This window comes from Peromyscus maniculatus, chromosome X (genome assembly GCF_049852395.1).
Source record: "Peromyscus maniculatus bairdii isolate BWxNUB_F1_BW_parent chromosome X, HU_Pman_BW_mat_3.1, whole genome shotgun sequence".
Lineage (NCBI taxonomy): Eukaryota > Metazoa > Chordata > Mammalia > Rodentia > Cricetidae > Peromyscus > Peromyscus maniculatus.
This window is the reverse complement of record NC_134875.1, coordinates 102,531,472-102,559,094: the sequence shown is the minus strand read 5'-3', so window position 1 is coordinate 102,559,094 and position 27,623 is coordinate 102,531,472. Positions and strand designations below refer to the sequence as shown.

The 27,623-nt window shown below is 35.5% G+C and overlaps 1 protein-coding gene across 2 annotated transcripts; it reads left to right on the top strand.

The window, feature by feature from the left end:
* Positions 1-27,623, top strand: LOC102908123 (uncharacterized). Of its 2 annotated transcripts, XM_076561833.1 has the most exons (7): positions 1-750; positions 15,350-15,526; positions 20,598-21,005; positions 22,732-22,821; positions 24,108-24,284; positions 26,110-26,199; positions 26,326-27,623. In XM_076561833.1, the coding sequence occupies exons 1-7, from the start codon at positions 117-119 to the stop codon at positions 27,576-27,578; spliced, it is 2,829 nt and encodes a 942-aa protein (XP_076417948.1). In that variant the 5' UTR covers positions 1-116; the 3' UTR covers positions 27,579-27,623. The 2 variants fall into 2 exon arrangements, with proteins under 2 accessions (XP_076417948.1, XP_076417947.1); XM_076561832.1 differs by lacking the exons at positions 24,108-24,284; positions 26,110-26,199 and having other exon boundaries at positions 2-750.

The following is a 27,623-nucleotide window of genomic DNA, read 5'->3' as shown; positions in this document are numbered from 1 at the left end:
CAAAGCCAAGCAGTCAAGAAAATGGCCGCAACCATAGAGCTCTTCTCACGGATCTGCTCTATTTCCCCCTAATAACTGTTCATTTCAGAGAATATAAGACTGAAATATCAAGGAAAATGAGTTACAGCCATCCTCTTCCTAATGTGGAGGAAATGGCTTTCCTCAAGGTGGACAACCTGGCAAACTTCACTTCATCCAGCACGCTGAAGCGTGTGTTTGAGGATTACGGGCCCGTTGGTGATGTGTACATCTCCGAAAATCACTTAACCGAAGAGCCTTACCGAGTGGCCTTCATCCATTTCTACAACAAACGTGATGCTGAGACCGCAATGGTTGCCTTAAATGGAACTTTTCTGGATGGTTATAAATTACGAGTGCAGATGGTGCACAATGATATTCCACAGCATGCTCAACCTAGCTGTGGCCAGGGAGGGCAATACCATTTTGAAGAAGACAACCATGAATACCAGAGTAACGACAAAAGACACTGTTGTTCCTCTACCAGTCACCGATCCAGATCTCAGAGCAGATCTTCTCCAGATCATTCAGAATCTCTGCCTCAATCTCTTCGCTCACACAGAAGATTATCATCATCAACAAAAAGATCCAAGTCCAAGTCATCGATGTCCGATCATCAGCTGCGGGAGAAGTCCTGTCCAAGGTCTAGACACCGTCCACGAGAAAAAAAGAAATCCAAATCTAGATCTTCACGCACACATGCCTTCGAGTGTCCCGAAGGAGGAGGAGGAGGTAAGCCCAAATAAGAATAGCTGAGGAACCCCCAACTGGATCAGGCCCTCTGGATAAGTGAGACAGTTGATTGCCTTGATCTGTTTGGGAGGCATCTAGGCAGTGGGACCAGGACCTGTCCTCAGTGCATGAGTTGGCTGTTTGAAACCTGGGACTTATGCAGGGAAACTTGGCTCAATCTGGGAGGAGGGACTGGACCTGCCTAGACTGAATCTACCAGGTTGAACTCAATCCCCAGGGGAGTCTTTGCCCTGGAGGAGATGGGAATAGGGGATGGGGGGTTGGGGGTGGGGGGGGCTGGGGAGGTGGGGGTTGGGAGGAAGGGGGGGTTGGGGGGAAGGGGGTGAGGGGAGGGGATTAAGGGGAGGGGGGAGGTGTTTTGGGTTTTGGGGTTGGGGAGGGGTTTGGGAGGAGGGTGGGGTAGGGGGTAGGGGGTGGGGTAGGGGGAAGGGGAGTGAGGGGAGGGGGTGGGGGAGGGGAGAAGGGGTGGGGGAAGGAGTTGGGGAGGGGTGGGGGAGGGGAAAGGGGGTGGGGGGAGGAGTTGGGAGAGGGGGAAGGGGGTGGGGGGAGGGGGAGGCGTGAAGACAGGGGAATTCATGGCTGATATGTAAAATTAAATTATAAAATAAAATAAAAAAAAGAATTCCTCAGCAAAGAGCCTGAGTACTGGGAAGGGTGGAGGTAAAGGGAGAAGAGGCTTACTGAGTTGAGAGAGATTTTGGCAAAAGCCAATAGAAGTTGTAAAAAATGATATATTGTCTAGGATTTTATTGTAAACTTGTGTCAAGTATTAAAGTTAATTTTATATTGCATTTTATTGCTGTTATTTGAATATTATAATTCATGTAAAGTACAGAAATTTAAATTTTTTCTTATTTATTTATTTGAAGTAAAACTTTATCATCTTTAGAATGCTCACTTTTTAAATATAAAGTTAATACAGTATTAGCAGCATTTGAAGCTTCCTATGACAACGTGTGTTCTTGTTTCTTATCTAAAACTTGGTAATTAGATATGATTCTTAGTCTTCGTCCTTTCAAGTTAAAAATTAATGAAAACTGTAAATGCTTATTTGCTATATATTTTCTAGTCTAAATGATAAGCAAAACATTCATTTGTATGAATATATTACAATTAGTTTTTAAGAATGTATTTATTATGCACCATTCAAATGTTCATATGTGTGTGTGTGTATGTGTGTGTGTGTGTATCAAACACAACTCTAGCAGCTGAGGAATTATACTTAGCTACTAACGTGGTGTTTACAGTACAGATTGAGTACTTTATGTGTTCTGTTTACTCGTATATAAGGATGATATAGTTGTACAGAAACAAATGACAAACTTATTAATAAATAACAAACTTATTAAATTCATGACAACTCCTCTTTCAGTCACCCTGACTTTGCATGGGTATAGCAGTACACACAAAGAATCAGGCAAATAATAAATAGACTTTTACTTTCTTTTGACTTCCACTGTCTATTGACTTTCATGTATGACCTTATAAAAACTGTTAAGAAAGTTAATGATATATAACTTGTGTGTTACATGCTGTGGGGTTTATTTGATTATATATTCCTTAATATAATAGCTTTCTGGACTTCAAAGTTTGTTGATGTATTTAAAACCAATATTTGAAAATGCATATAGTGCTAGTCTTTTTTTTTTTTTTTTTTTGAGACAGGGTTTTTCTGTGTAGCTTTGTGTCTTTTCCTGGAACTCACTTGGTAGCTCAAGCTGGCCTCGAAATCACAGAGATCCACCTGGCTCTGCCTACTGAGTGCTGGGATTAAAGGCGTGTGCCACCACTGCCCTAATATAATAGCTTTCTGGACTTCAAAGTTTGTTGATGTTTTAAACACCAAAATTTGAAAATGCATATAGTGCTAGTTTTATGAAATTATATGACACGCTTTGGGATCATCCATCACAAATACTGTTTTACAATGAATTAACAAGAAAACTGATTAACATGCTTCAGAAAATTCAAGATGCACATATTTTAATATTTGAATTTTATAAGCTATAGTAAGTGTCATATCTGGTATTGTCCCATAAATGTCCTCCCTAGGATTGACATAACCCACTCCTGACTCAGTCCTAAACTTTATTAAACTGTCTTTTGTGTCTCAGAAGACTATTCTGTGAGACACTTATTCCTAGTTTGATTTCAGAGCTTGAACCAACTCTCAGAATCGTTTCTCTTTGTGCTTTGCATTTGATGACACTAGTTCTAGTGTCCATTGCTGTTATTCTTTACTTCATGGTTACTATTACAAAATCCTTTGCTTAGAAATTATGTTCAATACCTTATTGTTTTAAAATGGGAAATACATTCATTAGATAGTATATTCTGATCATGGTTTTCCCTCTCTCAACTCCTCCCAGTCCCACCTCACTTGCCCAACCACCCCTTTTTTCTCTCTCATTAGACTCAATAGGCATCAAAACAAGACCCCCCCCAAAAAAAAACAGAAAAGGAAAAACAAACACCCAAAGTAAACACACAAGACATGCATACTACTAGAGAAAACATATTTATTTATGCAGAAATCCCATAAAAACATGAAACCAGACACCATAATATATAATCAGAAATATGTACTGTTATAGAAATACTTTTATTTACCCAGAAATCCAATAAAATATGTAATTAGAAACCATAATATATAATCGAAATCTATAAAGTTAAAAATATTTTCAAATAGAGCATGAGACAAAGAACCTCCAAAAATGCCACAGAGCTAGTTTTTGTTGGCCATTTACTGCTGGTCCAGACTTTAAGTGTGGTTTGAATAACCAATGAGATTTCTTTGGAGAAAATTAATTTTCCCTTTGGGAGTGCGTATCAACAAGAGATAGCTTCTGCATTATGAATGGGGGTTTCTGTCCAATTCCCCACTGAGGTCTGGAAATCCAACTGGCTTAGACCCATGCAGGCCCTGTGCATGCTATCACAGGCTATGAGTTCATATGTGCAACAGCCTGTTTTATCTGGGAGGCCTTGTTTCCTTAGAGTCTTACACCCACACTGACTCTTAAAATCTTTCTACCTCCTCTTCTACAGAGTTCACTAAGCACTGAGAGGAGTGATTTAATGAAGTCATTCTATTTAGGACTGAGTGTTCCAAATTTTCTCTCTGCACATTGTCTAATTGTGGATTGTTTAGTCAGCGTTCTATTGTGAAATGTCACCACGACTAAAGCAACTCTTATAAATACAAGAATGCATTTAAATGGTGCTTGCTTATAGTTTCAGAGGCTTAGTCTATTATTAGCATGACATGGAGCATGACAGCACCAACACCACCGGCAGACATGTTGCTGGAGAAATAGTTGAGAGTTCTACTTCTGGATTCTCAGCAATGGAAAGAGAGAGATCCACTGGACCTGGCTTGGGCTTATGAAATCTCAAAGCCCTCCCCAATGACATACTTCATCCAACAAATCTATACCTTCCAATACTTCTAAGTATTACCACTCCTTGATGACTAACATATGAAATTTCAAACATATGAAATTATAGGGGCCATTCTTACTCAGTCCACCACATGAGTTTTTATATTTATTCCATCTTGTGCAAGAGGAAACTTCTCTATTGAGGATTGAGCAGGGTACTGATCTATGAATATAGTAGAATATCAATAGGAGTCATTTATTGCTATGTTCCTTAAGTAAAACAATAGTTTTACCTTAGGTGTGTGATCTATCTAGCCTCAGGTTCTTTACCATCTTAGCAGTGTTGAGCATGGGTTCCATCTCAAGGACTGTACCTTAAATTTAACCAGACAGTAGTTTGTTATTCCCACAACCTTTATGCCACTATTGCACCAATGTATCTTGCAGATGGATCACCAGAGTAGATTAAAAAAATGTTGTTGGGTTAGTGTTTACCTTTCTCCTTTGGCATCATGCAGGGTACCTTCCAGCACAATGAATAAGAGTCAGTAGGAGTGAAGGCTCTAGGTAGGTACCAGCTCAAATTCTCCATGTTAAATGAATTATTTGGGTGTTGTTTTCAGTAATGAGGCCTTACTTTCAGGTTATCGAGACCAACCAATAGCCTCAGCAATAGCCTGAGTTGTTTGGGAGTTTCTGTGAGGTTCCTTTACCAAGAACTCAATAATATGTAACACATTCCTGGTGCTGGAGATTTCACTTGGTAGCAAGGGTTGTCTAGTGAGGCTTTGTCTTCCCCATTATTTGCATTCAGATTATTTAATGTTTAATTATTTAATTATATAATGTTTTTTGAGACAGGGTTTCTCTATGTAGTTTTGTGCCTTTCCTGGAAATCACTCTGTAGCCCAGGCTGGTCTCAAACTCACAGAGATCTGCCTGCCTCTGCCTCCCAAGTACTGGGATTAAAGGCATGCATCACACTGTCGTCTTATATGTATATATTTTAAGAAATATCTGCTGTAGTAGGTTTCCATATGACCCCTCAATTTGCCCTCTTTATACTCCTCACCATAAATCCTCTTCACAACCCTGTTCTATTTAATCTTCCCTTGCCTCTGGTATGAAAACTACTTGATCATGGTGGATAATCTTTTTTATATGTTCTTGGACTAGGTTTGAAGGGATTTTACTGAAAATTTTTACATCTATGTTCATAAGAGAGACGGGTCTCTAATTTTTTTCTCTTTTTGGGGTCTTTGTGTGAAGTTTTCCTTCTGGTGACATTTTTAGAGCAGAATTTGTAGATAGATACTGCTTAAATTTAGTTTTATATGGAATGTTTTTCTTTTTACATGTATTGTGATTGATAGTTTTTTTTTTTTTGCATATAGTAGTCTAGGCTGGGATCTTTGTTCTCTTAGAACTTGGAGAACATATGTCTGGGCCCTTCTGGCTTTTAGAGTCTCCGTTGAGGAATCAAGTGTTATTATAATGGGTTTGCCTTTATATATTACTTGGTCATTTTCCTTTTCAGCTTTTAGTCTCTCTTTGTTCTCTATGGTTATTGTTTTGATTATTATGTGCCCAAGGTACTTTCCTTTCTGGTCTAGTCTGCTTGGTGTTCTATGTGCTTCTTGTACATTGATAAGCATTTCCTTCTTAAGGTTAATGGAACTTTATTCTATGATTTTGAGGATATCATCTATGATTTTGGCCTGTATTTCTTCCTCTTTATTTTCACTGTTCATAGACTTGGTCTTTTCATGGTATCCCAGATTTCCTGAATTTGCCTGGATTTTTTTTTCATATTTAACAGTTTCTTTAACTTATGTATCCATTTTTTCTACCATGTCATTGACAACTGACATTCTCCCTTCCATGCATCTGTTGGTAGGACTTTTCTCACAGATTTATTTGGCTTCCTAAGTTTTTCATTTCCAATTTTATCTTAGTTTGTGGGATTTTTTATAGTGTATCTCTTTCTTTGCTAATTTCTACTGTTGTGTCATAAATTGTTTTCATTATTTTATTACAATGTATTTTCACAGTCTTCATTACATTGCCTGGTAGAGGAGCTTTTGCAGGTTGGTGGGTTGCAGGGAGGACTATAGGTAGGATAGGAGAAAAGGGAAATAATTCAGGGTATCCTCCTCACACCTTTGAAGTGGGGGTCCCCAGGGAATCAGAGGTATGGTAGGAAGAGGATATCCTGTATGAAGGTGACAGTAAGGCAATGAGTCATCTGGAGAAACAGGGATGAAAGAACTAGAGGGACCCTTTGTCTGAATCAGGAGCTCTACTCTCTAATGAATGAAGTAGAAAAGAGAGGGAGGGGAAACTTGTAAACATGTCGTTACTGGGCTGAGGGTTAGAACGAAGAGCTCTTAGCAGAAGACAAGGATGATGGGATTTGTCGACCTGAGTCACTGCCAAATATTGTCACTGGAAGTTCAGTGTAGAATGTATTTCAAGACTGACAGGAAGGAACGGAGGTGGTCTTGATGGGTCCATATGATGTAGGAATACTGAGGCCACTGGAATCAGAGTCCCCAGGAAATGGAGGTGGCAAGTGTTTTGCCATGGGTTAGGGATGAGAATGAAAGAACTGTAGTGGTGGGAAAGAGAAAGAGGGATAATTTCCTACCAGATTCCCAGGTATTGTGGATTGTTAGTTCTGAGATAGAGAGTTTAAACTTTATGTTTAATTAGACTTTATGTCATGCTTAAGCCAATGATGTTTACTTGTAATTGAAAAGGGCTATTCAGATATGCCTCATTCTATAACCCTCTCTTTGATCATGACAGTTGGTTCAGCTTCACTAAGCCAAATAGACTAAGATTTTGAGGGTGAATTGTTTTCCCTTGGTAATGAATGGCATTGTCTAATGTATGTTAAGTGGATGTTAAACAGGCAAAACCAAGTGCCTTTTGTCAAAAAGTACTTGAAATATATTCATTGGTCTATTATTTTGTGTAGAAAATATCAAAATCAAAATTATAGACTGCATCAATTGTCTCTACATAAATCAGGGTCACATTCTCATCTCCAGCCCCCAGTTTAGGCCAGTTTTCAAAGTGTGTTCCTTCTCTCTGACAACACATGCACATACATAATAACCAAATTCTACATGTAGAAACTCACACTTGTATGTATGACTCAGATTTATTGTAATACATTTTTGAAAGATTTTTTTCAAATTCTATTATGTAGTCCATGTCATCCATTTGTCTATATTCATAAAGAGAACAAACAGTACACATTGATGTTATGTGATATTTCCCTCATATAGAATCTAAATTAAGAATGCAGACTACTGCAGCATTAGATAAAACATGTAGTATCAAGGATAGTAACTGAGTCAGTTTATGCAAAATGGACTCATTGAATCAATAAAATAATGCAGTGTTTCTCAAATTCAGTACCACAGTGTCCCCATTATCAAGAAACTTAAACAACAAATTTCAAAACAAGCCAGTAGAACAGGTAATACTAATGAGTTCAAAAACTCTTCAAAGTGTAGTGGTATTACAAATAAGCATTGTTTTTCCAGAGGCATCCTGGTTACACTAAGACACACGGAACCATACCAGTAAAGTCATAAGTAAAATACAATTATAACATTTCCCCACTTCTCTCTCCTCCCTCCAGACCTTCTCAAGCCCTCCTACTCTTACCACTTCTCAGATTAATGACCTCTTTTTCTTTCATTATTATTATTACATGGACTTATAAAAAGATAAATATATTCATACAACCCACTGTGTCCCTTTATTGTTGCTTATATGAATGTGATTCCAGGGCTGACCACTTAGTATTAGATAACTAACTAGGAGGCCCTTCCTTGGTAGTCTCTGAGCAGTCATTAATTGCTTGTAGTTCATTATCTAAGGTCAGGCCCCTTGAGTTTTTCCCCTTCAACATCAGCATGTCTATTAGTGTTGTCATTGTTTGGGTTTTGTTTTTTGTTTGTTTTGACAGAGGATTGTCATGTTGCCCAAGACATCCAAAAGTTCTTCCAGCCCTAAGATTCCAGTAAGGAATTTCCAATCCTGTATCAATTATATATCTATTTTAAAAGTGCCTTGTGCATTTTAGAATTCTGCTTCAGTATTTATCAGGTTTATGAGAAAATAAAATAAAAATGAAATATGGTGCCTTTGAGAAGAATTCCTGGGCTAGGGGGCCTGACACAGAATTTATTAATTTATTCACTTGATTATTAGTTACTTACATACTGTGTTGGGATGGAGAATAAAAACTTAGCTTTCTTTTCATGCTTGGGGACACAAGATTCTCTACTACTGGGCTACAACATCCTCCAAGCCCCAGATAGCATTTTTGAAACAATTTAAATTTTTTTCCACAGTACTGAAGGAATTTGATTGCATAATATGTAGCCATTAAGATCTTATTTTTAAAATGAGAGGAAACAATTGAAGAGGGTTAGTTCTAACCCTGGTGAGTTTTCAAATATTATGATACAGATATGATAAGAGGCATTCACAAGAAAAGCCAGAAGTTCCTATGTACCTGAAAATGAGCATTGCTTCATTTAGCTATGATTACCTTGAAAAGGCATTTTGAAGTATGTGGTTTATGTAATGCACTACTGGCATTAAAAGTAATTTAGCTTACAAAAACTAGAACACACAGAAGAACTTGAAAAGGGTTCCTAAAAAACAAGAGCTCATGATTGAAAGTCAGCGATGGGCAGTGCTTGGCCTAACAAAGTTACTTGGAAATACTTGCAATGGGTAAGATGAAACTTAATATGCATTTGGTCCATGCTTTGTAATAATGCAAAAGATAGTGAGCACCTAGACATCTCCTCTTGATTGGTGCTATGTTACCGGTTGATCAGGAAAACTCACCTTAGGCTGAGGGTCATAGAGATGAGAAGATTTGGAAGAGGATAAGCTGCAACAATACTCTTTTTTTAAAAAAAGACAAGAGTCATTGTTCCACTTGTTCACCAAGATGGAAAGTCCAAATGTTCTAACAAGAAAGAGAATGAATCTTCACCACTGCACAAAAGTCAAATAGAGATTGGCTCATGAAGAAGTCTTCAGTCAATTTCTAAACAATCTGAGAGACGATCACAAATTTATGAGGAAAAACATCATACCATACCAAGCATCATAGGTGAAAGTACAGAAGAAAAGTTGCTGAAGAGACTGCAGTTTAATGACCAATTATGAGAATTAGGTGGAAATGGAGCTTTTTCTTTTTCACTGTGGTGAAAAATAGGGTTAGGATGGGAAGAGTAAATAACTCCACAATAGAAGGTAAGTGACAGAAACTAATTTGGGGCTCAATAACTTACAAAAGCAGAGATAAAGAGGCATTGTGGTCTGTAATCCTAGCATTCCTGAGGCTGAAGAAGGATCAGGACTTTGAGGCCTGATAGTATCAAAAAAAAAAAAAGAAAAAAAAGAAAAAAAAAGACTAACAAACATAAAAGACAACTGACATTTATTCCTTCCCTAATGTAATGTGAAGGTAGGTTTTTTTTTTTCATTCTAATTTCAGATTCACATTTAGACAGTTTCTCCTGAGGAAAGTGAAACGTAGCTTATCAATTTATTGTTCTTTTTTATGAAAACTCTTACAACTGGAGTGAGATGGAATACTTAAGTGGTGATAATTTGCATTACCCTGATGGAAAAGGATTTGGGACACTTTTTTTTCACACATGTATACATGTTGATGTATTCTTTTGAGATGTGGCCATTGATTTCATTGGCCCCTTTGATTTTGTGAAGATTCTCTTCTTTGATTCTTTTAGGAATTCTAGATACTAAGTCCTTCCAATATTTATAGCTGTAATTACCCTTCCCTATTCTGTAGTTTGTATCTCCACGATATTGTTTCCTTTGGTAGGCAGCTTTATAATTTTATGTATTTCCCTTTTTTTTTTCAACTCTTGAGATTATTCCCTGTATTAATGGGGTCCTTGCAAAAAAAACTTTGACTGCCTATATCCTGCAGTATTTTTCACTTGGAGTTTTAGAGATTCAGTGCTTTCACTAGTCTTACATTAAGGTGTTTGAACTCTTTTGAGTTGACTTTTCTTTGCAGGATCAAAGACAATTATCTAATTTCATTTATCTGCATGTTTTCCCAGCACTAGTGGTCAATACTTTCTTCTCTCTGATGTGTGTGTGTGTGTGTGTGTGTGTGTGTGTGTGTGTGTGTGTGTGTGTGTGTGTGTGTTTGTCAAAAAGCATTTATAAGGTTGTTCCTGTATAAGCTTATTTTAGTCTCTTTATTCTCTCCCATTTGGTCATATGTTTTTTTTTTTGAGGGGGGTGTTGTTTGGTTTTTTTTTTCCAGCACATGTGTCATATTTTTGGTACTATGACTCTGTGCTCTGTGGTATAGTTTGAAATAAGGTATTATAATATCTATATCATTGCCCTTTCTGTTAAACATCACTTGGGCTACTAAGGATGTTTTAAGATTTCATGTGAATTTTAGGATCATGTTTTCTCTTTCTACAAAGAATTTCATTTCAATTTTGACAAAAGTTATATTGAACTTTTAGACTACTTGGAAACTTAGAAAGTTTTTATAATTTTGAGATTGCCAACTCCATGGTCATGGGGAAGTCTTTCCATTTACTAGATTCAACTTTGATTTACCTTTAGTGTAACAAAAATTTCACTGTAATGGCCTTTAATCTCCTTGCTCAACTTTATTCCTGATATTCTATTAGTTTTTGAAGGAATTGTAAATGGAATTGTTTACCTTGATTTGCTAAAAGCATGCTCATTGTCTATATATAAAATAATTTTTTTCTTAAAGTATTTACCAAACCTCAAAATTTTCTGATAAAATATTTTGGGTGTTTTAAATATAGCATGATATAATCTATAAGAAAAATTCTAGCACTCCACAAAAGTATGTAGAGAACATGTATATATACCCTTGTCTTACTCTTGATTTCAGAAGAAGTATTTCCAGATTTCACCCTATTTATTATATAATAATTGTAAGTTTGTCACATGTGGCAACAATTATCTGTTAATATGTTCCTATACATAGCTTTTTAAAAACTTTCATCAGGAAGTTATTTTGAACTTTGTCAAAGACCTTTTATGTATCTGTTAAGATGATCACATCATTTCTGTAGTAGTCTGTTTATGTGCTGCATTACCTTATTGATTTGCATACTTTAAACATGCTTTTATGTCTGTAATGAAATAGATTTTATTGCAGCATATAGTTTTAAAACTGTTTCTCATTAAATTGGCAAATATTTCATTATTTGTATATGTTCATTAGAACAATGTTCTATAGTTTTTCTTTGATCTATCTTTACCTGGTTTTGGTATAGTGACATGAAATTTTGTAGAATGAATTTCTTAACACTCCTTCTACCCATATTTCAAAGAATATATTAAATAGCATTAATGTAAATTTTTCTTTAAAGGTCTAGTAGAACTCAGTAATGCTTCCAGCTGATCTAGATATCTTTTTCTTACGAGTAGTCTTTCTTATTGCTTCAATCTTGTTTCTATAAATATTCTCAATACTTATGCCTTCCTTGGTTCAATTTCAATACATCATATGTGTCCTCAGATTTATCTATTTTTTATAGTTTTATGGTATCACATATAGATTATAAAATATTCCTTAATACTCACCTGAATTATACTAGTATATGTTGAAAAGTCCTGTTTCATCTCTAATGTTATTGATACGAGTCATCCATTTCCTTTTATTAATTTGGCTAAGGGTTTATTGATTTTTTTTACCTTTTCAAATATTTTTGCTCTATTAATTCTTTGTATTCTTTCAGTCTAAATATGTTAATTTATGCCCTGATCTTTATTATTTCTTTCAGCTATGCTGAGTTTGGTTTTGGCTTGTTCTTGTTTTTCTGTGACTTTAATGCATATCATTGAGTTATTTATTTGAGATCTCTCTGATTTTTTTTTTTTTTTTGGTTTTTCGAGACAGGGTTTCTCTGTGTAGCTTTGCGCCTTTTCCTGGAACTCACTTGGTAGCCCAGGTTGGCCTCGAACTCACAGAGATCCGCCTGCCTCTGCCTCCCGAGTGCTGGGATTAAAGGCGTGCGCCACCAACGCCCGGCTGATCTCTCTGATTTTTTAACGTTAACATTTGTTAGTATAAACTTCTCTGTTAGAATTTCCTTTCCTGTTTGTGAAATATTTAGGTAAGATATGATTTTATTTTCATATGACTCTTATGTGCTGTACAGAAGCTTTTATCTGTATATTTCTATCTGAGGCTCTAAATGGTTTAGCTTGTGAATTTCCAGGTTTTGAGAAACTTCCTGTCATAATTACATGTAATAAATTTTCACTGTCTTTAGTTCTCATCTCAGCTCTTGGATTTTTACTATGGATGGCACCTTTATAATTTCCCACCACCCCTAATAACACAGACAAACCTATGCTCTACTTGCTTCACTGTGTTCCTTTCTGCTCCTTTGCACTTTTCAAATGTCCTATCACATTTTTTATAATACCAATATTTACCACATTTCTCTCTCTCTCTTTTTTTTTTTTTGGTTTTTCGAGACAGGGTTTCTCTGTGTAGCTGTGCACCTTTTCCTGGAACTCACTTGGTAGCCCAGGCTGGCCTCGAACTCACAGAGATCTGCCTGGCTCTGCCTCCCAAGTGCTGGGATTAAAGGCGTGCGCCACCACTGCCCAGCCCACATTTTTCTCTTTGGAAAGGAGTTTATTCCTTTGTTTTCTGAACTCGAATGATTCACAGCACCACCCAGATGCAGCTTCGAATTTGTCATGCTACCTTTCAAGTAAAAGCACAGATATTTTGTGGAGTCCCAAATCATGAACTATTATTATAGAACTGACAAGAAATTCTTTTGCAGTAGAAAATGATAGAGATGCAACCAGGCTTAGCAAATTCATGGAATTTGGTATGTTATTTACTTTGATAATAATCATTGAAAATGGTTTGAGATGACATTTCAAATATTTTGATGTATTTTTACATAATGATTAATCCTATGAACCATTTTCTTCTATCTAGGTAGCATGTATATTGATTTTTGTGAGATATCAGAAATGTAGCATCTTTGACAGCAAATAGAAATATAAAACAGTAATCAAGTAGCACTCAGTTGGAGACAAATGTGTTCCCCAATGGGATGTCATAAAATAAATGTGAATTGCCAAAACTAAGGGTAAGGCTGGTGATGTACTTGTCTACACCAGAACTTCCAGAAATATCTATTCTACAACACAGAGGATAGATTCCTTATACAGCTATTAGGCCCAGAAGCTGAAGAGTATTGATGTTATAAAATTCAGTTTTAGCCAGAAGGCTGCAATTTTCTCCCAGTGAGAAACATTATCTAAGAAAGCCCCACTATAATCAGTTATTTCTCATCATAGTCTTTTTTTTTTTTTTTTTTTTTTTTTTTTTTTTTTTTTTTTTAGTAAAACCGAAATTTATTACAAGCCACAGTCGTCCTAGGGACCTCCATGCTATATATATAGCCTCTATGGTTCTATGGGTTGTGGTCTGATTGTTCTTTATTTTATATCTAGAATCCACTTATGAGTGAGTACATACCATGACTGTCTTTCTGGGTTTGGGTTACCTCACTCAGGATGATTTTTTCTAGTTCCATCCATTTGCCTGCAAATTTCATGCTTTCATTGTTTTTCTCTGCTGAGTAGTACTCCATTGTGTATATGTACCACATTTTTTCCATCCATTCTTCCGTTGATGGGCATCTAGGTTGTTTCCAGGTTCTGGCTATTACAAGTAGTGCAGCTATGAACATAGCTGAGCATGTATCTTTATGGTATGAATCAGCATTCCTTGGGTATATGCCCAAGAGTGGGATGGCTGGGTCTTGAGGTAGTTCGATTCCTAATTTTCTGAGAAACTGCCATACTGATTTCCACAGTGGTTGTACAAGTTTACATTCCCACCAACAGTGGAGGAGTGTTCCCTTTGCTCCACATCCTCTCCAACATTGGCTGTCATTGGTGTTTTTGATCATAGCCATTCTGACAGGTGTAAGGTGGTATCTCAGAGTCGTTTTGATTTGCATTTCTCTCATCATAGTCTTATGTCAATACAGTGAAGTGTCTATTATAACAAGTTGCTTCTTTGGTGTTGTCTTAGATGTATAAGTTTAGGTTCAATATACTTTTGGTTTGAGAGGCACTCTATGTCAATTCCAGATTCTAGTAACATTAAGAATTATTCAAGCCGGGCGGTGGTGGCGCACGCCTTTAATCCCAGCACTCGGGAGGCAGAGCCAGGTGGATCTCTGTGAGTTCGAGGCCAGCCTGGGCTACCAAGTGAGTTCCAGGAAAGGCGCAAAGCTACACAGAAAAACCCTGTCTCAAAAAAAACCAAAAAAAAAAAAAAAAAAGAATTATTCAAACTATTTTAAACCTATAAGTTTAATTTAAATTTTGTCAGTATCTTGAACAAATTTATAATTTAACCTCATGAGTTATCAAAACCATATCATTCAAGAAATATTAAACATAATATCCTAAAATAATGGACATCAGTACAAAAATGTAATTTTAAAGAAAGCACTAGCACTTAAACTAAGCTACAGTATCTTCAAGCATATTAATATCATTGCTACAAACTGAAATGACTTTATTTTGATGAGTCTTCCATAGTAGTTTCTAAGGTTGTATGTACAGTGAAATATTGAAATAGGATATTTTCCAATTTTCTTTGAAATTTCTCTAAATTTATTTAGGATATCAAAATCTTTGCAAAGGAAGTTGAAACCAGATTCCCTTTCTCCCTTTACTTGTAAAAACTATGCTGTGTCATTAACAATTGTATTAATTTTGAAAATAATAACTATGTAAAATATCCAAATATTTGTTTCTCCATTCATGGTGTTTATAGAAAAAGTTTGTGCATACTATTTTATGGTAGTTCAGGTTTTTGGAATTCCTTTTTTACTACTTCTTTTTATGTTAACTGGTCCAGGAGATAGTTGATCTTCTGTCATGTACTTAGTAGCAATTTTGTTAAGAGTCTGGCTAATCTTTTTGTAATAATATGAAAATATGTTAGATGAGGAGCAAGGAGAACTGTATTTTTCAGTAACAAACTGAATAATTCAAATAATTCTGATACCTTGGAATAACTTAATTTTAAGAATTGGAGTCCAAATTAATAAATCTGTACTAGTCCTTCACAATATTTCTTCCAGGAGAAAATATGGAAAACAAGCAGTTGCAAACAGAAAATTCAGACTCTGATGTAATATTTGTAAGAGCGTATCAATTAGAAGGAAATAGATCTGAAAGTCTGACTACATGTCCACCTATCACAAGTCAAAACAGAATTAATAACGTTGATTTTACAAAAAAAGAAGCATGTGATGGAGGTAAGTCACCTCTAAATTTACTGAATTGAGTGTTATGCTGGTCTCACTTTACAATATGTGTCTTCACAGTAGCTTAGGGAAAATGAGTCAGATATTTTATAGAATTCAGTACTACCATAGTAACAAAGTAGGCTGCAACTCTGGAGTTGAACTTTTTGTAGCATCCTTCTACAATAAATGCCTTTTCAGTAGAATATACTCAAGAACCACCTGCAGTGCTTCTGTGAATTTGAACAATTGAGTTTATTTTTGTTGTAAAATGGGATAAGGTGACCTCTCAGTACATATTGAGATGTCTTATGTTGTGGCTAACAATATTTGCCATTTTTCATAAGTCTAATTGTCATTATTTGTTATGTTAAAAATTGGAGAGGTCAACATCCTCAATACTAAGCAGACATGTTGAAAACGCCAATCAAGTGGATCCAAAATGGGGGAGAAATGTGTTAGTACTGGAATAATCGTAAAATGGGACAACTCTAAGATTGTTGATGTTATACTCACCTGCAAAAGAAAGATTAGGAATATTGACAAATACCTGACAGTTCTCTCCAATGTAGTCATGTAGACCCCACAGTCAAAAATACTGATACTGAGAAATTTTGCTCTAACTTCACTACTTCTTACTCTATCACAATATGAAATATGCATTATTATTAATATCAAAGACAACTAAATAGATTAGTTTGTTCTACAAACTCAAAAATCTTAGAAATCTATATTGCATATCAGATCAATAACTAGATAGAAGGTATGTATGTGTAAAGCCATGCAGATAAACCAAACTATCATAGTAAACTCAACAACAAATCTAGTTTGCAGTTTCTCTGCAAAAGGGCTCTTCAGGAAAATATTCTCTGCATACAACCAACAATAGGAAATTTATGGAGTTTTATATTATTATTATTATTGTTGTTGAAAATCATTTAGTCTACATTTCTTATATATTTCTTCGCTAGTTAATGGTATTGCCTACCTTTTAAAACATATCTCTGCCACTTTTGTATGCCTTCTTTTTGAAAACTCAGACAAGCAACATTTTCAATAGCATAAAGTAATGGTAAAAAACTGAAAAACTAAGCCGGGCGTTGGTGGCGCACGCCTTTAATCCCAGCACTCGGGAGGCAGAGCCAGGCGGATCTTCGTGAGTTCGAGGCCAGCCTGGGCTACCAAGTGAGCTCCAGGAAAGGCGCAAAGCTACACAGAGAAACCCTGTCTCGAAAAACCAAAAAAAAAAAAAAAAAAAAAAAAAAACTGAAAAACTATAATCAAGTGGATCTGAACTGAAAATAGCTGTGCCTGTTCTTGCAGAATAGTTCTTAATATTTTGGAGACAATTGTGAATAATCACAACCAAAGGAAGAAGATGTGAGGTTACATCTAGAATGTTCTAGTAGGATGATGACAAGAATATGGCTGAACTTCCCACAATTCACTAGTCTTGTGTCTTAAAACTAGTCTTATGAGCCAAAAGTCAAAGGTTTCAGTTTTGCAAAATAAAGTGCTCTAATCACACATAGTACTACTTTTTTTCTTCCACTAAGTATGAGGAGTATTACTAACAAAAGCCCTAGAAGTTTGTTCTTGAACATGGCCTCACATACATCCTAAGAAGATTGTACTATAATATTTGGGTTGTTCCACAATGCCCTTACCTGCATTTATATGTTATGTTTAACCTAAAGATTTAGAGTAGTAAGCAATTCATCTAAATTCAAAATCCTTGTAGCATTTAGATTTACTCAAACTATTTGAAATCTTTACAGATGATTGTGCTTTGCCAGTGTCTACAATATTCACAACTTAAAATAATTCTGAATATTTGAGACCATAACATAAAAACAATGCTGTAGATTAATGAAAAATTGAGAATAATGCACTTTAGGTAAAAATTAGCAGTTGATATTGACTGCAGTATACTTGTTTGGTCATATTAATCACTTTATTGTGAATTGTAAGAAAATTTTTGGCATACCTTCCACAATGTTAGATAACTTTATGTAAATGGTAAAATGCTGAGAGATTTCATATTGATTCCCTTTATATTTTCTCAAAATTTATGCAGTCTTTTAAAATGAATTTAAAATGTTTCATTGTTTACTGTATATAATATGTAGAAAATTTACACTTTTTTTGAAAGTTGCTTCTGAAGCAACATTTCAGGATATTATTTTATAGCAGATTTGATTATTTGAGGCTTTTTCTTGCCTCCTCCCATTTGTGGGTACCTATGGAAAAGACCATTTGTATTTTTTACAAGGGGTAATCCTACTAGACAACAGTTCTTTTCATTAAAACAATCTGAAAGTATGACAAAAAGTGAAAAAATAGAGATAACAAATTTGGGACATGAAGATTATGATTAAAGCAATTCGACCAAAAGAGTAAAAAGTATTAAGTTTACAAAATGAAATAAATTCCCATGGAATGAGAATTTGTCATTTATATGGAATTTTACAAGACATAATTTGTAATCCAAAAACAAACAAGTAGAAAATCCACAATTAGGGTCTAAATTTTTGAAGGTATACATATCTCAAGGACTATAACCAAAGCAATTATTTTAGTTGACCTAGTAGAGAATAGATAAGAAGAGGAGGAGGAGGAGGAGGAGGAGGAGGAAGAGGAAGAAGAGGAAGAAGGGGAAGAAGGAGGAGGAGGAGGAGGAGGAGAAAAGGAAGTGGGGTCCCCAAATTGTTGATTGATAGAGCATGAATTGAACTTAAGTGACTTCAAGATTGACTGATTTAAATGTTTTATAAATTTTGGTGATGCATGGCATAAGACTTCTGAATATCTTATCACAAATGTGAATGAGATATAGGTTTAATTACATACAATTAAATGCCAAGAATTCAATAAGTTGCAAATCAGGAAACTTTTTAAAGTTTCTACAACAAAGAACATTTTCTCAGTAGAAAATTCTCTGATACAACTATTCAACACAATTATCGGAAATGGCATATTTGTGTAGTATCCAGTAAACATAGCTTGGAATGATATTTTAGTGTACTTTTGATATGTATTTTCCCAATGTTTAAAATTATTTATTGTTTTTAATATGCTAGTTGTATATTTCTTCTGAGAATTCATAAATGCAGGATCTTCAAAAGAAAATCTAAATGTTGCATACCCTTAATCAACAAGTCTCATTTGAGAACAATTATTTCTCTCCCTAGTGGGCATATCTCGTTTTTAAATAGTTATGGGTTGACACAATTGAGGGTAGTAATACAGTAATAAATATCTCAGGGATAAAATAACATCCCAGTAATGAGACTCTAGGAGTGCTTGCTACCAAATGTCATTTGACATAGAAGATGGCTTCCAAGCAATGCCACTTGGCCTCCAAAATCAATAGTGATTATATTGAGAAACCTTGCTCTAACCTCCTGATGGCTGTTTCTCTTCCAGTGAGAAATAGGAAATTTTACAATCTAACAAAAGTAAAGTAAAATACTTTGGTCCTTGAACATGTTTTTATATACATACAGTTGTCATGTCCAAGGGGAATCTCAATTCTTCAAAAGTCTATGGCAATCCCTAAATGACAGTCCCTTGGCTCTGCTGAAGCTGGGCTATAAAAGTTTGCTGGTGAAGAGATAAAAGCCTACAGTTGACATTCCTCTGGAACAACTAAAATGTGTTTCTGTCAGTCGGAAAGTCCCACTTCCCTTGGAATATACATGTGGTTACATATCAAAGCCAAAAACCAAATTCCAGGCTCCTCTGGTCCCTAGTAACACATAATTTTTATGAATACCAAAACCCCTACACTACCCTGATGGTACTTCTCACTTCCCCCTCTACTCCTTCAATATGTTAATTCCCAGGCTATTCTAGCTAACCAGCTCTCTTTCTTCCTCAATAACTTATAACTTACAGGACTATTCCACCATTTTTTTGCTATTTTCTCTGGTCCAAAGTGAGAGCCCTGGCATTCACCTGATGCCTCTGATTGTTCTCTCTTTCACATCTGCCCACTCCCCAGTCATGCAGTGGTCACTTCAGTGTTTTCTTCACTGTGCACTCAGTTATACTAGTCTATTATAATATTTGGGATTTTAACAAGATCTTATATGTAGTACAATGGATCAATATACTCATTTACTCTGATTAATAATTTCAGGCCAACTCAAAATCCTGGTAACAATATGAGTCATTCATATTATTTTGAATCAAAAACATTTTTTCATTTGCCAATTTCTTCAATAGACTTATACTTCAAATAATCCCATGCATTATCAAGGTACATCATTCCAGATCCTAGAAATAAAAAAATATAAATTATTGAAAATCAGATAAAATTGGAATTTGAACTAAAACACTAGTATTGAATTTTAATTGCAATATATTTGCTTGATCATGTCAATATTTTTACCATGGACTAAAAGAAATTGATTTTTGATAAAACTCCTAAGGAGAATATTTAAAAATACATGTTCTGCTTTTCTCTTAGATGTTCCTAAATTTATCCAGGAAATTGTTAAGCTTTTACTATGAATTTGAACAATCCCTTTCTTACTTTTAAATATAGATTGTGTTGTTGGCCAATGTACTGATTCTGAAAATATTGAATCTTCATGAAATATCTAACTCTTCAGGCTCCTCTTCGTGTGGTTTATTTTTCTTTACTGAAACTGGATTATTCTCTCATACAATACATCCCAGTCAATTTCCTGTCTATCATTTCCTTCTAGCTCTCCCAACCACATCACCCTCTCTTCCAGATACACTCCCCATTCATTTCCCTTCAGAAATGAACAGGCCTTTAAGAGACAACAAGCAAGCACAACAGAGCAGGTTACAATAAGACAAGGCAAAACCCTCCTATTGAAGCTTGACAAGGAAACCCAATAGGTGGAAAAGAGGCCCATGAACAGGAAAGAGAACCTCAGAGACATATCTGCTCCCACTGTTAGGATTCTCACAAAATTACCAAGTTAACAGTCATAAAATACACTCAGAGGACCTGGTGCATGTGGTTTATAAAACAAATGTTTTAAGAAATATTTTATGGTGGGTCTGATTCTTAGAATTCCTTCCTACTTCTTCCCTTTTCTGATATCAGGTGAAGATGACCCTTTGCATAATATGCTTAGCTGTGATATTGCTAGTTACCAGTCAACTACATGTGTTGTTATGGAAGAAGAAAAAAGAGAATGCCAATCTTGGATGGGAACATCTCCGAGCGAGTCACAAGTTCATACTTTCATGGAAGGAGATAGTGTTAATGATAATAATGAGAATCCAGATCTAAAATATGACCATTTGTATTTTGCAAGACTTCTTGGAGAAGAAAATATGCAGAACAATGAGAGGCTAGTGGAGAGTGAACAATCAAAGTCTATATTTAACAGTCCTCGTAGATCAGAAGCAAATGCAACTGACACATTGATAGCAGCTCCGTCTACCCGAAGTCGGACAAGAAAAAGACGCAGGAGCCAACAAAATTGGAGAGAAAGACCACGGATGGAAAGTAAGTTGTAAAAAATGACATGATTGTTCTATTGGTATGGAAAGGTTTTACTGTAGATATGAGAGACAGAGCAGCTAGAGGCATTTGGAACAGTACAAACAGACAGAGAAAGAAGTAGAGAGAACATAGCCAGCACACTGGACATGGCCAAGGCTATCTAAGAGATGGAAAAATAGCACGGGATAGGAAATAGAAAAAGCAAAGTGAGAATAGCAGGAGCACAGAAGAGGGAGAAAGCCAGATTAGAAGGAGTATCAGTAGATGGGGGAGGGAACCGCCAGGAGACTGGTGTTGGGGCTTTGAAATAGACTTGTTAGTAGGGACTGGGGTAGCCTGAAGGCTAGCCTGGACCTTGATATGCTGACTGAAGAGCCATACAAACCTTTTGTTAGAGGTATAGGAAGTTACTCCTTTTGTAGTCAGGGAACTGGCTTCACAAATTTCTGAGATATGCTGGCTTTTGTCAACCTGCCAGAAATCCCCCTATACTTCAGGTTGGGTTCATTTCTTGATATTTTGACTGACATTTGGAGTTTGCAGACTTGAAATTTCCTTTTGACCTGATGCAAGTCACCACCAGATTCACAGAGTAAAATGTTATGGATTTTTTTAAAAAATTTCTTCACCAAAGAATGTTCCAGACAATTGTATCTATCTGAGGGGACACTTCTAATCTTGAGAAATAATTGAGAGCCGTTGAAGCTAAGTTTAGGCACCATGATATTACTTATCTACTGTGGAACAACCAACAATGCTTCCAGTTTCACAAAATGCAAAGAAAACCTCCCCAGTGAAATTATTTTAGCATAAATTCAGTAATGCTGATGTTGAAAAATATTCTAACTTATATTTCTCTCAGAACTTATATTTCCATAGAACTTATATTTCTCTCAGAGTGTGAAATATGGGTTATTACTACCTTGCCAAGGGTGATTGAAACTGTTTTCATCATGAAAGTGGTATTATATGAATCCAATAGAGCATACAAGAATGCTTTAGGTTCTTCTGAATACCATGTTATATACTGTATTAGGTCCAATATATTGATTTGGTATTACAGGCAATTTTTGTCAACTCAAAATCATCAAAACTGAAAGAAGCACATGGAAAATACCTCAGATATGTCTTTGAACTTACCTTCATCCTATTAGTATTTTGTTTCAATGTTAATGAGATGTATCAGCTCAGCAGTTAAGGTCAGCTTGTGTTCTTCCAAAGGACCTGGGTATCTCAAAACTACCTATGACTCTAGATCCAGGGGATCTGAACACTGGTAGTTTCAACAGCCATCTGCACAGATGTGGCATACACTCACACAGACAAATACACACATGCATAATATAAGTAAAACTTTTACAAAATATTTTTTAAAGCTTTGAGAATTATTTTTGGTTGTTTACTATCTTGATTAAATGCCTCTCCAAGGGGATATATAAGATTCTGAAAAATTGAACAGAAGTGCCCTCTGATTCACTTAAAATTTCCAAAAATTGGTCTAGAAAAAGCTATTTCAAAAGAAGTTTTGAAATCCTCTTGCCTTTCCTTGTCAATTTAGGTTTTTATTCTTTGCAAAAGTATTGATTCTATGTGAAATATGAATCAAATTAAGATTAAATATATGAATCTTTAGGTGCTTCTTTTCTTTTTTTTTTTTGCAACAATGTTTGCAGCATTTGTTATAGTTTTGACAATTCTTTTCTGATTATCTTCCACTTTATGTTTACAGGTGAAGCAAATTCATTGGATGTTGTACCTCAAGGTAATTCTGAACGAGACCATGTTCCCTCCATTCAACAATCTGAAAATAGGAGAAAAAGTGAGTGTGGGTTTTGGACAACAGTAGTAGTCTGTTTTTTTTTTATTTTACAAACTTAAAATTTTCTTAGAACTTCATACATGCATATACTTGTATTTACATCATTTCTTTTTCTTACTCTACCCTGAAACTACACCTATATATTCCTGACTCATTCTCATATTCATGACTCCATGTATATATATATATATATATATATACTACAGAGTAAATATATTGTTGCTCATATATACATGTGTATATGACTTGATACTTTTGATTGTGGATTGGATGACCTATGAGTGGGTTCTCACCCCTAGAAGAAAATATCCATACCTTTTCAATATCCATTGATTGCCTATAGCTCTTCATCTAGGGGTGGGATATTATAAGGCTTACCCTATCCCCATTGGCATGAGGGTGCATCTTGTTTAAACAACCATATTGAAAAATGACTTCCTATAACTATTCTCATAAATTAGTGAAAACAAAGATTTTCTGGGCACCTGTCGATTTCCTATTTCATTGCACTTCAAATCTTTATAGTGATATGTTCAGGGTTCATTGTGTGTTTTAAGTCTGTTTTATTTCCTGTGATTTTTTTTACTTTGATCTTTACTCCTCCCTCTGCTAATATAGCCACCACAGGGGCTCTTCTGTCTTCACTCCCTCTCCCCTGAAAATTTTCTGTTATTTAGTATATTGTGAAAATTTTCTGAGACTCATTGCTCATCTTGATCTCCATCTCCAAACCTCTCAGTTGTAATCATATTCACACTAGAAGTAGCTTCAATTGTCAATGAGCCTATCAGAATGAACTCTTCACTTTTCTTTTTTTGCTTCTGACAATCGTGTTTTTTTTTTTTACTTGCATCACTCACCTTATTGGCTAGCTTCCCCCTCCTCCCAGCTATCCCCCAGTTATTCCCTTTAAACTATACCAGTCCTTGATTGGGCATGATCACCACCCTCTTTGTTCATTTTTTTTTTTTTACTGTTTTTAGAAGCAAAATTTCAAAACACTGTTATATGCTGACGTTTTGTTTTAGAGTTCCTTTCTGATCTTTTTTTGTTTGATAGTCACAGTTATAGACCATCATTTTCAGGATGTGCGTAGTGGTATTTTTTAAGAGTCTGGGTAACCTCTTTTTTTATATTATTAAAATATGGCAGATAATGAAACAAGAGAACCACAATCTTGGACAGAAACACTTCACATTAATTCAAACAGTCCCATCATAAGTAGAGATTAGCTTGTATGATACAAGCTTGATTGCGTGAACACAGTTGTTTGTGTTTTCTTGCAGGAGAACATATGAAAAATAACCAGAAGCAAATGGAATATCTACAATCTGAACCAACGTCTAAAAAACCAGGTGTATCAAAAGAACACAAATGTGAAGTATTGATGTTATATAATAGTTCCCAGAAAAGAACAAGAAGGAGGGGCCCAGGCCTTCCAAAAGCCAACAACTGCATGAGATGTCAGTGTCCTTTGAATTCTCTGAATTCAGTACTTTGGAAATTTCTTCATAATTTATTATTTAAGTATTTTGAACATCTTACAGTAAATGAGTCTGTGATTTTTTTTTTTGAAATTAGCAGCACAAACATTTACTCAACATATAAGAATATCTGAGTTGCAAACTTTTTTAGGCTTTTCCAGTGGGAATGTGATCAGACCACTATAAACAATAACGGTTCTATAGGAGTGAACCTCTGCTGTGGAATGTCATTCTGTATGCTGTGAATGTGTATTTCTCTGATTGCTCTGTGTTGCTGATAAGTAAAATGCTGATTGGCCAATAGCCAGGTAGGAAGTATAGGTGGGATAAGCAGACAAAGAGAATTCTAGGAAGAGGAAGGCTGAGTTAGGAGACATTTTTAGTCACCACAAGAAGAATCAAAATGTAAAGTACTGGTAAGCCGCAAGCCATGTGGCCAAGTATAGATTTATAGACATAGGTTAATTTAAGATGTAAGAGCTAGCTAGGGAGAAGCCTGAGCCATTTGCCATATAGTTTAAAAATAATATAAGCCTCTGTGTGTTTATGTGTGTCTGAGCAGCTGAAGGACTGGGCAAGGCACAGGAAAACTTCCAACTACAAACCTCTATCATTTTGTTTTCTCTTGATAATAAATTATAAACTGTTTGCTATTGTAATTAGTAATAGTGGTAGTAATCTATTGTAAGTCAGGAAGAGAGCATCCCAGTATAATTTTGATATGCACTTACATTCCTGATGGCAAATGATATTAATCATTTTTCCATGTATTTGTTGGTCACTTTTATTTCTTCTTTTGAGAAGTCATCCAAAAGAAAATCTATATCAACAAATGAAACTTTGCATAATTCTGTTCCCATCCCCAGGGAGATCTGTTAATATCTGCAAAACAATTTTGGTTGTGATAATGAGTAGTATCTGAGGTTATGTTAATTCTATCAAGTATGACAAGGCCAAGAATGGTATCAATCATCTTATAAACACAAGAAATGCTACCCAATAATCAAGATGCCCTCAATATAGTTGGTGCTTCACTTAAAAATGATACTCAGAACTAAGAATTAATGTTTCTCTCCCTAGGTGCAAGCCCACTATAATGATTTATTTTCTTAAGATGGCTTCTTATATTTCCAATGAAAGCTTGCAACCCATGAGTCTAGAAGTAAAGTTACAGACTAATGAATATTAAAAGATAAGCAAAATTTAACTTTAATATGAGTGTTGTATCTTGAGTAGAAACTTTCTTTGAGACAGCACAGATTGCTCAGCAGTTAAGGTCAGCTTGTGTTCTTCCAAAGGACCTGGGTATCTCAAAACTACCTATGACTCTAGATCCAGGGGATCTGAACACTGGTAGTTTCAACAGCCATCTGCACAGATGTGGCATACACTCACACAGACAAATACACACATGCATAATATAAGTAAAACTTTTACAAAATATTTTTTAAAGCTTTGAGAATTATTTTTGGTTGTTTACTATCTTGATTAAATGCCTCTCCAAGGGGATATATAAGATTCAGAAAAATTGAACAGAAGTGCCCTCTGATTCACGTAAAATTTCCAAAAATTGGTCTAGAATAAGCTATTTCAAATGCAGTTTTGAAATCCTCTTACCTTTCCTTGTCAATTTAGGTTTTATTCTTTGCACAAGTATTGATTCTATGTGAAATATGAATCAAATTAAGATTAAATATATGAATCTTTAGGTGCTTCTTTTCTTTTTTTTTGCAACAGTGTCAAGGCAGCATTTGTTATAGTTTTGACAATTCTTTTCTGATTATCTTCCACTTTATGTTTACAGGTGGCGCAAATTCATTGGATATTGTACCTCAAGGTAATTCTGAACGAGACCATGTTCCCTCCATTCAACAATCTGAAAATAGGAGAAAAAGTGAGTGTGGGTTTTGGACAACAAATTATCAGGGTAAAACAAACAATGATGATACAAGTGTAGGGATGGGATTGACCTTTAATAATGAGAACTCAAACCCACAAAATGACCTTGTATTCCTTTCAGGATTTAGCTGTCATGGCAGTAATCGAAATGGCCAGAAGCAATTGCGTCATCAACAACCTGAGTCTACATGTGTAATTCCCTTTACATCAGAAGAAGATACCACTGAAATTTTAATGGAAGACCCACTTACTAGAGATAGAAGAAATACAAGAAGTGCGAGTCCGGAAGTTCTGATAGTTGGAGAAATGACTGAAAGTAGACCACCTCAACCTATTCACCAGGTGGCTTTAGTCAAAGGTCATCATCCTGTATCACCTGAAACTTTTCCACATCTTAACATGCATGAACCTTTGTCTAATGGTAGGCCAGCTTTTCCACTGAACATATCTGAGTTGCAAACAAGGCATTCTTTCACATCTTCTCCAACAAGAAGATGCACTGCACATAGAAATCAGTCTACATCTGTAACACCAGCTAACTTTATCAATGTGGAAATTAATAGAAACGAACACACAAACATATTTTCACATTCTAATGAGGGAGGTATGCCGAATTCTGAAATAATTTCTGTTGCTCAAACTTCCAATACTGGTTTAGAGATTCCTTTAGCTACAGTTCCTTATGGAACATCAGGGCAAATGCTTACACAAATTCTTGAGGTAGAACATGATAATTGCCCTGAGAGCGTTTTAGAGGCCCGTGACTCATCTTCAAGTCAAAATAATACAAGAGTTCATTCTGGTGAAAGTAGTATTTCTAGTTTTGTTTCCAGTTCTTTTTCACATTCTACCAGCAATACTACAATTTCTTCATTACATTCATTGTCAACACCCCGCCGACCAATTTTGCAAATCCCTATTGTTTTGCAGACCACTATTATAAGGGATGAAAATTTACCAGCTACTTTTGAAATTAATGAAAGCTATAATGAACCAATTTTATCTTCTCATACACCCTCTGAGGCCAGGCGAGCAAGACGATTTGCAGGCCGAGAAGAATCTGATGATAGTGATTCTTGGCCATTTTTGCCTAATTTTGCTAACTTCAATGATATTCATAATAATCATCCTAGAGGACTTACCAAGGAACAGATTAATAGTTTACCAATAAGATCTTTTTGTGAAAATGATAGATTAAATATCTGCACTATTTGTCTTGCAGAATACACAGAAAGCAGTAGAATTCGCATTCTGCCTTGCTCTCATGAATATCATGATGAATGCATTGATAATTGGCTACCTGAAAAATCTAACTGTCCTATTTGTCGTAGACAAGTAATCAATCCTCCTGATGATACAGAAATTCCATTTTGAGTTCTTGACCTCAGACAAATAAATTGTTATAATGATGAATGAAAA